This window comes from Aquarana catesbeiana, linkage group LG04 (assembly GCF_042186555.1).
Source record: "Aquarana catesbeiana isolate 2022-GZ linkage group LG04, ASM4218655v1, whole genome shotgun sequence".
Classification (NCBI taxonomy): Eukaryota; Metazoa; Chordata; class Amphibia; order Anura; family Ranidae; genus Aquarana; species Aquarana catesbeiana.
Window position 1 is genome coordinate 248,413,500 of NC_133327.1, and position 14,028 is coordinate 248,427,527.

A 14,028-nucleotide genomic window follows, 5' to 3' on the forward strand; every position below is an offset into this window, starting at 1 on the left:
ATAAGGGGGTGTAGACTAAACCCCTACATCTGTGATAGATCCACACCCCGAAGCCACCACAGATGAAAATGACTTAAATTAAGTCAATAATATAAACATAAAGTACACCTCTGCCTAAGTAGTGCAAAATATATACAAATTAATTAAAAAATATATAAATATATAAAAATAGTGAACATAGACCAAAAGATGCTAAATCATTGGCATTAGGCAAAAACATATACCATAAACCATAAAAGTGCACCTCTGCCTAATTAATGCAAATATGTACAAATCAATTAGTAATTAGTGATCATAGTCCATAAAGTGATGAATCTCTTCAAAACCAGTGTTCAAAATTTCTTTCAAGAAAAACCGTGACTGGGGTGCTCTCAGATGGTCTTAGTGACTTTTGTGCTCCCCCTCAAGGGTCCCCACTCACCGAATCCAGCAACCCCAGAAGGGGCAAACAGCATAGAGTATCTCGACCACGATCTCCTCTCCACCACAATCATATGAGACAACCAGGGTGGTCTCCACTCACCGTGTTGTTGATTAAAGTATATTCATAGTAGCTCCCATACACAGTGAGATTGTAGGTTTTCCGATCTTTTGTTTTATCAGTAAAAGTTATAGTTGCAATATACAATGCACTGTCCTCCAGTCTTAGATTTCCAATCTTTAGTGATCTTCCATCATTCAGGATCTCCAGTCTTCCTTCAAATGAATCCTCTATATAAGTAATATGATTATTTGAGTAAGCCGCCAATAGACTTCTTTCGAAATTCCAAATGACTTGTTGTACAGAAGGTGAGGAATCATTAGCCAGTGACATGAGGATGGATTTGTTTATAAGGCCATTCAGTGTGTCCGGAACTTCTTCTCCTCCTCCGTAGATTGAGCAAACACTAGCCAGCTGAGCTTATATAGAGGATTCATTTGAAGGAAGACTGGAGATCCTGAATGATGGAAGATCACTAAAGATTGGAAATCTAAAACTGGAGGACAGTGCATTGTATACTGCAACTATAACTTTTACTGATAAAACAAAAGATTGGAAAACCTACAATCTCACTGTGTATGGGAGCTACTATGAATATACTTTAATCAACAACACGGTGAGCGGAGACCACCCTGGATGTCTCATATGATTGTGGTGGAGAGGAGATCGTGGTCGAGATACTCTATGCTGTTTGCCCCTTCTGGGGTTGCTGGAGTCGGTGAGTGGGGACCCTTGAGGGGGAGCACAAAAGTCACTAAGACCACCCCAGTCACGGTTTTTCTTGAAAGAAATTTTAAACACTGGTTTTGAAGAGATTCATCACTTTATGGACTATGATCACTAATTACTAATTGATTTGTACATATTTGCATTAATTAGGCAGAGGTGCACTTTTATGGTTTATGGTATATGTTTTTGCCTAATGCCAATGATTTAGCATCTTTTGGTCTATGTTCACTATTTTTATATATTTATATATTTTTTAATTAATTTGTATATATTTTGCACTACTTAGGCAGAGGTGTACTTTATGTTTATATTATTGACTTAATTTAAGTCATTTTCATCTGTGGTGGCTTCTGGGTGTGGATCTATCACAGATGTAGGGGTTTAGTCTACACCCCCTTATTTAGTGTGTTCACATGTATGATTTTTGATTTGTATAACTATATCACTGAAGACCACTTTCCTTTCTGCATATTAATTAATTTTTGGTGGTAACATGCACCACCAATAGGGGTTATGGTTGGGGGTATAAACTGCCTTTGGTATAGCATAAACTGTTCTTGGTATAGCTTATACTAGGACAGTAAGGGACCACATAAATATCCCCCCCCCCCCAATACACCATCCCATATAGTCCTATAGGAAGCGCCATACCCCATTTAAATATAAATTTTACATATTTCTTTGTCCCAGTCCAGGCCTGATCAAAACCATCCCATTGTAGCTCTGGCTGTATGTTTAGGGTCGTTGTCCTGCTAGAAGGTGAACCTCCACCCCAGTCGCAAGTCTTTTGCAGACTCTAACAGGTTTACATCTAACACAAACAAAGTTCCTTGAGCGCTATAAACTGTCAGCCGTATTTGTAGGTATACAAATCCTGGAAAATGTAAAATGAGTTAGAACCCAGTGCAGCCACCAACCACTGGAAAAAATGGATAACAAAACACAAAAGCAAAGAAGTAGTGCTCTATGGGTGGAGCATACCTTTGGCCAAGTAAAAAGTATATTTATTTGTTGCGCTTCTGGGGGATAAACAACTGTCAATGATAAAAACTTGCAGAGGTTGCAGAAGCAATCATAAAAAGCAAGTAGTCATTGTTGATATTAATGTGGAAGAATAGAAACTGTACCACCGTGACATCCGGGTGCAAAGGGATTAACATCAATCGGTCAGCTTCTACCTTAGACCAGTGGTCAGACTCAGCCGGTGTCCAAGATGAACAGCAATAGCGGAGGATCCTTATGGACAGCTGTCAGCTCTATAGCTGATCTCAGGTGTACACACCGCTAGGCTACAGGCGGTATAATGTGATGTCCACCGCTGAGGGATGGGACCAGAAGTGCTGAACGAGCTGGCTGGAGCCAGCCGGAATGACGTGGGCGTTGCACCGGAAGTGAAGGTAAACAGGATGTCGGTCTGTCGTGGTGAACCGCAACCCCTAGGTTGCCGTGACTACCATGGCTTACATGTTTTGCACGCATGCGCTTTTTCAAAGTCCCTTGGTGACGTAAACGGGTGACCCTGCCTTCCTCTGATGTCACGAGGTGTCAGAGGGGGGCAGGGCCACCCGTTCACGTCACTGGGTGGCTCCGCTCTCAGCTATATAAGAGCTGTCACCAAGAAGAAGCGTCACTCAGCGGGAGCCTCCCATGGAGGCGGGGCTGTTGCGTTTTTTTTTCTTTTTTTGGTTTGTTGGGCAGCGTGATAGAAGATGAATGGACATCGCTGGACATTTTTATTTTTTTATCTTTTAATAAAGGACTTGTCCCAAAGTGTCTCCTGTCTTTTTTACTATTTTTGACACTTTCTTTTGTGAAATGGTAGGGCTACAATATACCTGTTACCAATTCACATGGGGGGGAGGCCGGGATCTGGGGGTCCCCTTGTTAAAGGGAGCTTCCAGATTCTGATAAGCCCCCTGCCCGCATACCCCCAGAACCACCGGGCAAGGGTTGTGGGGATGAGGCCCGTGTCCCCATCAACATGGGGACAAGGTGTTTTGGGGGGCTACTCCAAAGCACCTTCCCCATGTTGAGGGCATGTGGCCTGGTACGGTTCAGGGGGGGCGCTCTCTGGTCCCCCCCTTTTCCTGTGGCCTGCCAGGTTGCGTACTCGGATAAGGGTCTGGTATGGATTTTGGGGGGACCCCTACGCAATTTTTTAAAACATTTTGGCGCAGGGTTCCCCTTAAAGTCCATACCAGTGATTTTGAGGGGACCCCCAACGCAATGTTTTTTTTTTTGGTTCGGGGTTCCACTTAATATTCATACCAGACCCAAAGGGCCCTGTAATGGACTGAGGGGGGAACCCATGCCATTTTTTTTCAATGAGTTTTATCTATATTGCTGAGACCCGACAATTCATTACAGCCACAATCAATTTTAAATGACTTTTTTCCTTTAGAAATATAATTTTGCTGTGGTACTGTTCTAAACATGGGAAAACTGTGCCACTTTACAGGCATATTATAGACAACCCCCAGGCACGATATTTAAAGGAATTTTTCATTTTTATACTTCACTTTAAGCATTATTAAAATCACTGCTCCCGAAAAAATTTTCAAACTTTTTTTTGCATTGATACATGTCCCCTGGGGCGGGACCCAGGTCCCCAAACACTTTTTACGACAATAACTTGCATATAAGCCTTAAAAAAAAAGCTCTTTTGCTTTTTCATGTTGGTGTCACATAGACTTTAACGGTGTTCCTTTGTTGGTCCGAATTTTTTGCCTGTTCGGATGTTCTTGTGCGAACCTAACTGGGGGATGTTCAGCCCATTCTTAGTTGTAAGCTCCTTGATAGTAGGGACTGATGTGAATGTACAATGTATATGTAAAGTGCTGCATAAATTGAGGGTACTATATAAGTACCTAAAATTAATAAATCGGCTGGCTAGTAGGTAGTTATATAGGTTATCACCCAGTATTTGGGAACATTCCAATTCTGCCCATAGTGGAGTAGACATGGAAGGGAACCACAATTTCAATTGAGTTAGAATTACTGCCTTATGGTAATCATTAATTAATATGACCAACCCCGCAAGCTTTCCTTGATAGGATTCATTTGCTAAAAGCGCATCTCGCTTTCCTCCCTTTCGATAGTAGCACCTTAGTAGAGATTGTGCTTTTTGGAAGAAGGCGTTAGGTACAGGAATTGGTAGAGTTATTATTATTATTATTCAGGATTTATATAGCGCCAACAGTTTACGCAGCGCTTTACAATAAAAAAAGGGAGACAATACAGTTATAATACAATAAAATACAAGAGGATTAAGAGGGCCCTGCTCAGAAGAGCTTACAATCTCATAGGGTGGGGCAGGTGGTAAAAAAGGTTGTAACTGTGGGGAATGAGCTGGTGGAAGTGGTAGGAGATTAGTTGGAGACGTGATAGACTTTCCTAAAGGGATGAGTTTTCAGGGATCGCCTGAAGGTAGCAAGAGTAGGGGATAGCCGGATAGATGGAGGTAGCGAGTTCCAGAGGATGAGAGAGGCTCTGGAGAAATCCTGGAGATGAGCATGGGAGGAGGAGATGAGAGAGCTTGAAAGCAGGAGGTCTTGAGAGGAGCGGAGAGGTCGATTTGGGTGATATTTGGAGACAAGATTAGTGATGTAGCTCGGGGCAGAGTTGTGAATGGCTTTGTATGTTGTGGTTAGTATTTTGAATTTAATTTGCTGGGTGATTGGGAGCCAGTGTAGGGATTGGAGTAGAGGGTTGGCAGACTCTGAGCGGTTGGTAAGGTGGATAAGTCTGGCAGCAGCATTCATGATAGCCTGTGGAAAGGTAAGCCAATGAGAAGGGAGTTGCAATAGTCAAGACGAGAGATAACAAGGGAGTGAATGAGGAGCTTGGTGGTTTCAGTTGTTAAAAAGGGGCAAATTTTAGAGATATTACAGAGGTGAATTCTACAAACTTTTGACAACGATTGGATTTGAGGCTGAAATGACAAGTCAGAGTCTAGGATTACACCTAGTACCCTGGCGTGAGGGGAGGGACTGATGGTTGCATTGTTGATTTTGATGGAAAAGTCATGGAGGGGGGCACGGGCGGGGGGGAATATTAATAGCTCAGTTTTAGAGAGATTTAGTTTAAGGAAGTGGTGCGACATCCATGCTGATATGTCAGTTAGTAAGTTAGTAATGCGAGAGGAGACTGGAGGAGTGAGGTGAGGAGTAGACAGATAGATTTGGGTGTCATCAGCGTATAAGTGGTATTGGAAGCCGTGGGCAGTTATTAAGTGACCAAGGGAGGAGGTGTAGATAGAGAAGAGAGTTCTGAAAAGGTTCAAAAGGTGGGGAAGCAGTAGCATTTTGAAAGATGCTAATCTTCCCGACCAGATCAGCTCCACCTTTGCTAGGTTCTGTAAATTAGATTTTAGTGTGGTTAGGAAGGGGAAGTTGGCTGCTGCTATATCATTCGCTTTGAGAGTGAGGGTTATACCCAGGTATTTAATTCCTTCTTGCTTCCACACGTATGGAAAGGAGGACATTCATTTTCTTTTGATAGAGGTAGATAGACCCAGATTTAAAATGTGTGATTTAGATTCATTGACCTTATAGTATGACACTCGGTTAAACCGACCCAACGCATCGTGAACCAAAGCCAGGGAATTTTCTACAACTGTTAACATTAGTATAATATCGCTTGCGAATAGGCTGATAGTATGCATTCAATTCCTGATATAGAAACCAGAAATATTGGGGTGAGAGCGAATATAGATTGCCAATGGTTCCATCAGCAAGGTAAAAATTAGTGAAGAAAGGGGGCATCCTTGTCTTGTACCATTTGTTATAAAAAAGGGATTTGATAGAGCCCCTGAAGTAAATACTTGTGCTGATGGAGAAGTGTATAATGCCATTATGCCTATGCGGAGCTCAGGTTTAAATGGCCCACTAAGTGTCAGTATCTGTGGTGAACATGACAGCATGCTTTTACGTATGTTTGTGTGCAATGTTGCACGTCCAGTTAGACTTTTATGCCGTAAACTTGTTCGCTTATTCACATGCATATTATCCTGATAGCTGGTGCGATGTTACTTACACATTCCTTTCTCTACTCTTACTGTCAAGTGGTATTCCTTGTTGCCATCACCTCTGCAAGACAAATATTTGGTGGTCCTATCCTGCAAGGTACCCTTTCTGGTTTTTCATAGGGACATCCTGTTAAGGTTTGGGACTTCCTTCTTATTTAACATAGTTTCTGCCTTCCACTTAAATAAAGACATTGCTCTTACTTCTCCCTGTCCGGCTTCAGTTCACCAAAAGGAAATTTCCCTCTTCTGTCTGGATGTGATTTGTGCTGTGAAAGACTAGCTCTTAGCTATTGTTTCTTTCAAGAAGACCAACTCTCTTTTTGTCATCCTGAATGAACTTGAAAATGTGCTCCAGCTTCCTATTCCACCATTTCTACTTGGATCAGGCAGACCATAATTCAAGCTTATAGTCTTAAGGATTAGGTTCCAGCTCGCTGTCTACTAGATCCGTGGATGCTTCTTGGGTTTTTTAGCATTAGGAAATGGATGTTGAGAACTTGGCTGTTGCAAGGTGTAGGGTCCTTCAGGCAGTTCTCTAAGTTGCAGACAGTCCACAGTTCTCTATTGTTTTGTTTGGATCTGTTGGCGTTCATGCTGTGTTGTACTTCTTTTGGATGTCTTAAACATGAAAGACTTCCTGTGTCCATCAACTGACTTCAAAAAATGGTTTTACGGTACATACAAAAATCATATTTTTACTGCATAAAAAAAATAAGATAACATATTTTAGTTGTTCACTGGGACAATACAAATTTATGGCACAACATAATAATATGTGCCAAATCCTCAGCTTTCTTTTCTAATAGAAAAAAGGGAGATGTGTAGCCAGAATGTTTTTTAGGTAAACACTAAATAAAGTAATTTTGCATTTCTGTTATATGTTCAAACAGTGCCAATCAATTTCTCACATGTACTCAACCATTATACAATGCAAGGTTTCCGTGTCCTTGGGATGGCATATAAAAACTTAGATATGAATGAAGATGCTAAAGTAGAGATGTTAAAAAGGTAAGTACTGCTTATGTTAATACATATTAGGGTGCTTTTTTGTGTTGCTAGAAATGTTGATTGCCACCTTTTGACCATAGTCGTACTTGGTAGATGGAAAAACTTCATAGCAGTAAACTAATTACAGTACTAGACTCTGTGCCTCTTGCATGATGTTAGAGGTAATGATATGCAAACCTATCTGCATGGATTGAAATGCAGCAATAACTCTTGGTGGAGCTGCTGGTTTAAACGGGCTTGTTACTTTCGCTCTCGATACCTCTGTTTCACCGGCATCGGGTCTAGGGTTTCGTTGAGTTTACCTCTGGACGATATAAGCACCAAACACTTGAGTGGGTTTTCCAATGCTTTAACCCTTTCATGACTAAGCCTATTTTTGAAATTTGGTGTTTACAAGTTAAAATCCATATTTTTTGCTAGAAAATTACTTAGAACCCCCAAACATTATATATATTTTTTTAGCAGAGAATCTATAGAATAAAATGGAGATTGTTGAAATATTTTATATCACACGGTATTTGTGCAGCGGTGTTTTAAACACAAATTTTTGGAAAAGGGACACTTCCATGAATCTTAAAAAATCCAAACAGTAAAGTTACCCCAATTTTTTAGTATAATGTGAAAGATGATGTTACGCCGAGTAAATAGATACCAAACATGTCACGCTTTATAATTGCACGCACTCGCGGAATAGCGACAAACTATGGTAGCTATGAATTTCCATAGGCGACGCTTTAAATTTTTTTTATGGTTACCAGGTTAGAGTTACAGAGGAGGTCTAGGGCTAGAATTATTGCTCTCGCTCTGACGATCGCAGCGATACCTCACATGTGTGATTTGAACACCGTTTACATATGCGGGCGTGACTTCCGTATGCGTTTTCTCGCGGGGACGGGGGAGCTTTAAAAAATTTTTTTTTTTTTTTTTTTAATCTATTTTATTTATTTTTAGACTTATAAATTGTGTTTAAAAAAAAATGTTTTCTTTTTAATTTTATTGCTGGCAAAAGGAATGTAAACATCCCTTGTGACAGTAATAGGTGGTGACAGGTACTCTTTATAGAGGGATCAGGGGTCTAAAAGACCCCCAATCCCTCCTTTGCACTTCAAAGCATTCAGATCGCCGAAAACGGAGATTCTGAATACTGTGTATTTTTTAAAATTCGGCACCATTGGCAGCCGAGTAAACGGGAAGTGACGTCATGACGTCGCTTCCGCGTTTACATTGAGAAGGCTGGAATGAAGCCGCCCACGGCTTCGTTCAAGCCCGCCCACAGCCGCCGGAGGCAGCCGATTGGATACTGGGCCTCCCGATCGCACGGGAGGCCCGGTAAGAGCGGCGGGAGGTGGCGGGAGGGGGGATGTCCCCTCCCGCCCCTCAGGTATAACAGCCGAGCGGCTTTTAGCCGCATCGGTTGTTATATACGGGTAGTTGATCGCCCGTTCAAAACAACGGTACCGGGATGATGCCTGCAGCTGCGGGCATCATCCCGGTATAACTCCGGAAAGCCGAGTACGCACATATGCGTACAGTCGGCGGGAAGGGGTTTAATAAACGAACAAGGGAAGTAGCAGGAAAGAGGTAGAAGGAAAGCTGCAGGGAAGCTCAAATACCTTTCTGTAGTATTCTTCAGAACATTCTTTGCAATTGAACACTTGTAAGTGAATAGTCTCCCCTTTTTGTAGGATTCAATCTTTGCCCGCCTGGATAGACATCTCTCACTTGCCTAGCAGCCAGTACGTAGCACGAACAAAAGTCTCTGCCACAGACTTGTTTGGAATAAAACCCATACGATCCTCTGGCACAGGATGTATTGGTTTGTGATGAAAGTCAGATACAGTACTTGAACCTTTAAGCCAACCCGGCAGTACTATACTGTAAGATTACTTCAGAATGCGTCCACCAACCGAGTCACCAGGCCCCTCTCCAGATCAGCACTCTGCGTGATCCTTCCATGACGGGTCCTCCTCTGGGATCTTCTCGGTTGTCCAGCTTCTTCACTCAGGATAGACAGCTCAGGACCATTCCTCTGCTGCCGTGGTAGGCCCCAGACAGGCTTCTGGGCCCACCCCCACGCCGCAGCGACACGGGCCTCCGGAACGGAGGACCACGAGGTGGTATTCCTAGTGCATACCTGTCGGCCAGGAGGGCCATCAGGTGGCTGAAGAAAGACCCTAAAACATGGTGTCTGTCCCATAAATACCCTCTCCCAGAATGCAACTCGGAGGACCACCTCCACCAAGTTATCTCCGGGACAGAGGAGCACTCATCCGCTTCAACACGTTGCTTTTCCAACACCAGCCGATGGTGACAACGACATATGGAACTACACGCAACGTCAGCCAAGCTGAAACAGAGGCAAATCTAACTCCCTCTAATAAACAACCCACTAAATTTACCTATCAGCGGTAGATAGAAATCTACCAGCGCTACAAAATAACACTGGTACATAATTTTTGATATTTTTGAAAATTAGCTAACAGAACAATGAGGTTCTACAAAAACAAAAACAAATTAAAATAATAAAAGTCCATCATAGCTGGCCTCCTCAGATTCATGAACTTGGAACATAAGGCATACCCATAAAGCAAGAGAGTAAGCAAAAATGCATCTATATCGATGTTATAGTGTACTGCCATTATCATTTGCCCAGTTATTGATGAGGAAAAGCTAAAAAAGCAGTATGTACCCCTCTCTCACTATAGCAGCCTGGTAGGGAAGAACAACTTGTCTTCCTCCTGTAGTAAGTTGGCTACATTCTTGGGGTGTTTATAGTGTTTATCATAATTAACAAATCATAGTGTGGAAATATTCCAGATCTTGAATCCCTATAGAAGCAGATATGTCACTTTTTAAATATTATTAAATGGACTGGACAAGTGATGGAAAAGACAGGGCAAAAACTATAATATACTTTTATGTTTTCTTTTTGAAAACTTGGGCATTTACTCTATTTTGATTTTGAGAGGGTGGGGGGGGGGGATACAAGCATTTCCTCTTGCAAAAGCAACTAATTCTCATGGACATACAGGGTGGTAATAATAAAGCAAGGAGATTGAATATGCTGACTATAGGAATATTACGCTACATACTGTACATTGTCTGCCAGGCTGCTATGTCTGGAAGAAAGGGAGGGGGCATGTTGGGTTTTGTAGGCTATTTCATTTTAATAATAATGGATTGAAAGAACAGATTAAGCAAACTGCCAGTGTACATTTTCCTTGTATCTACTACACACCTCAATTGACCTGCATTACACCCTCACGTGCCAATTACAGAAGCTCAGGCTGCCAAATTGTTTGTTATCAACCAATCAAGAATGGTGGCACAGACAATCTCATATTTAAAGTGACTGTTTTTTTGAATGGTTCTTTTTTTTTGAATGACAAACATGTCATACTTACCTGCTCTGTTGAATGGTTTTGCGCAGAGCAGCCCAGATCCTGTTTTTCTTCTTCCTCCTTCCCCTTGACCAGTGCCCCGATAGCTAGCCACTTGCTTTGGGAGCAATGGTCCATGTGGCGTCCTGCCCCCGCTCTCTCCTCATTGGCTTACTGGCTGTGATTGACAGCAATGGGGGCCAATGAAAAGAGAGAGACCCAGGACAGCCAGGGCTCCCTTGCACATCACTGGATCAAGATGGGGCTCAGGTGAGTATAAAGGGGGGCTGTGGGGGGAGTAGCATAGAGAAGGATTTTTACCTTCATGCATATAATGCATGAAGGTAAAAAAAAACCTTCAGCCTTTGCAACCACTTTAAAAATAAAGCATTAGGGGAATGAACATATTCAGGAGAATCTGAAAACTGCAGTTCACAGAATCAGATTTTCATATCTACAAGACTGACAAAATTTCCAGATCTGCTTCTGAACAGACCATCCACTAAGTAATTGATGTTTGGCTAATGTAAATGTAGATTTTTTTTTCCACAGTAATACATATACTATGATATGGGGTATTTAGTAATGTTAGATGATTGGCTCTATTAATCTATGTGGGAACACAGATTTTTAGAAAATAATTTCTGTCTGTTCTGACCAATATACATTAACATATTTCCAGGGAAGAGGTGGAACATGATCTTTTTTTTCTTGGATTCTTGATAATGGAGAACAGGCTTAAGCCAGAAACAAAACCAGTTCTTCACGAACTAAAATCTGCTAACATAAGAACAATCATGGTGACAGGTAGGACTACATCTGAGTAATGAAATAGTATGTACTTTTGTGTAGATATGTCTGTATAACATGGTTTATTATCCATTTGGCACAATGGCTCACAGTTGTCTGCTAGACAAAGTCAACTGTAAGGATTTTTTTTTCAGACTGTATATTTAAGGTGATTCCTCTTCCTGGCAAATCACAGTGCTGGTGCATGGTGATTGGCTGCTCATGCACCCAGAGCTGTCAAATTGAACAAGGACAGGGCCAAATCACAACATGAAACCAATACAAGGCTTCATCTCTTTGTTTTCAATGGCCAAACAGAGCAGTAAGGGAACAAAGCATGTGAAAAGCATACGCAGCTTGTGGAAATGGCACTAATGCCGTGTACACACGGGCGGACTTTTCAGCATCAACGGTCCGACGGTCTTTCCAACGGACTTTCATCAGACTTTTGATGGACTTTCGAACGAACGAACTTGACACACAATCACACCAAAGTCTGACGGATTCGTATGTGATGACGTACGACTGGACTAAAATAAGGAAGTTGATAGCCAGTAGCCAATAGATGCCCTAGCGTCGGTTTTCGTCCGTCGGACTAGCAAACAGACGAGCAGATTTTTCGACTGGAATCGAGTCCGTCAGAAAGATTTGAAACATGTTCCAAATCTAAAGTCCGTCTGATTTTAGACCGAAAAAGTCCGCTGCAGGTCCAATGAAGCCCACACACGGTCGGATTGTCCGACAGATTCGTCCCGTCGGACCAGTTTGGTCGAAAAGTCCGCCCGTGTGTACACGGCATAAGTGTCACTATTTCTTATATCTGTTTTCATCACAGTAATTCTACATATCTCTTTTACTTTCTGTTTTGCTTTTTTCAGCTTTTTAGAGAACACTATAATGTTGAACAATGCAATTAAAAAGAAATATTACTTTGTGTTTGTTTTTGTTTTTTGCAAAATTTAATTTCAGTCATTTTTTAAAATTAATAATATTATTACCATTATCATAATCACAAAATTTTTGTATGTTACCAGGTGATAACCTTCAGACGGCATGCACAGTTGGACTAAACTCTGGCATGGTACCTGATGCTTCCAGTTTACGCCTCTTGGAAGCTTGTGAGCCTAAAGATGGTTCTTCAGCATCATTCATTTGTCAGCCAGTAGAAAAAAGCACAGACAAACTGCATATTCAGAATGTAAGTGACATATACAGATGTTAAGCAAAAATAATTATTTTGTTTTTTTTTTTTTTTTTTAAACAAACAAGTCTAGAAGCACTAGCAGTCCCACAATAAAGGTGTTGCTAGACAATTTGAGCATGTGCAATCTTCACTTATGAAATTAGGACAGAACCTACTAAGAGCCCTTTTCACCTCCTCATAATGATCAACTCGACCCCTAGTGTTAAATACTGTAGATTCAAACAACTTCATTAACAAAGTTTTCTCCAATTTGTTCTCCAGCTATGCCAACTATCAGACAGATCAGGTGCATCCATTTTAAATAGTATAGATTTTAAAAATGTTATTACCAAAGTTTCCTCCAGTATGTACTCCAACGATGCCAGCTATTGGACAGAACAAGTGCATTCATTTTAATTCTTGCACCTAAGGTTGTTTGAATAGAACTGGAAACATTTTTCTTATCACCAGTCTTTAAGATCTTTTAGTGGAAAATCTGGTATAGAGGCATGCAGCTACCCAAAAGTTTAGTTTTATGTGATTGTTAGTAGTTGAAATAGTATAATAGCGTTCTATTTTTCTTTGGAACTGCAGTGAAAAGATATCAACACTATTCTCACATTTTACCACCTGACTTTGCAATTATATAGTCAAGTGATGGGGTCACACTCCCCCCAATTTGGTGCTAGATAATGTAGGATCATTAAATATTTGGGGATCTAAGATACAAGAGAGTGGCATCTTATCTATGACCTTGCTTGGTAAGGAAAGTAAAGATGAACTACTTCAGGGAATTATTACAAGAGACATAAGGGGATGCTAATTGATGTAGGCTGCCAAAAATAATATCTTAATTCATGGAATTGTCCTTAAATGCATACGTTTGTGTTTTTTTTTTTTTCAAGAAATCAGCACAAGGGATGGCACTTACATCTAGTGAGATGCCAGCTGTCCTTGTAATCTTCACGTGCTGTGGAGGTTAATACAGCTGCTGGACCTATCATAGGCACTTATTAAGAGTGCTGACAATGTCACCCTTTCCTTTCCTCCTCCATTCATAGAAGCTGTACTATAGCCTCCATCAATAAAAAGTGTTCTACGAGTCGAGAATGGGCAGGCAAATCAAAGGTCTGCCTCCTCTATTAATAGAAGACTTTTTTTTTTATGGAAGCTATAGCATAGCTTCTATGAATGAAGGAGGTGGTGCAGAAAGTGCAGGCATAGTCGGTACTCTTGAGGAATGCCTATGGCAGGTCCAGCGGTTGTGTTAACCTATGCAACATCGGAAAGCTACTGCTGGGGTGAAAGGGGGGAGGCCAAGGTTGCAGAGAACATAATATTTTAACTGGGACAGCAGATACCAGTACAAGGACCACTTCTCATTAATTAAGTATTGTAAGTATTGTCCATTGTGCTGATTTTTTACATTTAA

At 41.3% G+C, this 14,028-nt stretch overlaps 1 protein-coding gene across 1 annotated transcript in view; it reads left to right on the forward strand.

Annotated features, from left to right (window-relative positions):
• The window catches only part of LOC141139848 (probable cation-transporting ATPase 13A5), a 266,762-nt gene that overhangs the window by 175,928 nt on the left and 76,806 nt on the right, over positions 1–14,028 (forward strand). Inside the window, exons 17-19 of the mRNA XM_073626376.1 lie at positions 7,127–7,244; positions 11,307–11,431; positions 12,448–12,611. Of these exons, the coding sequence (XP_073482477.1) occupies positions 7,127–7,244; positions 11,307–11,431; positions 12,448–12,611 (407 nt within the window). The remainder of the gene's footprint in view (positions 1–7,126; positions 7,245–11,306; positions 11,432–12,447; positions 12,612–14,028) is intronic.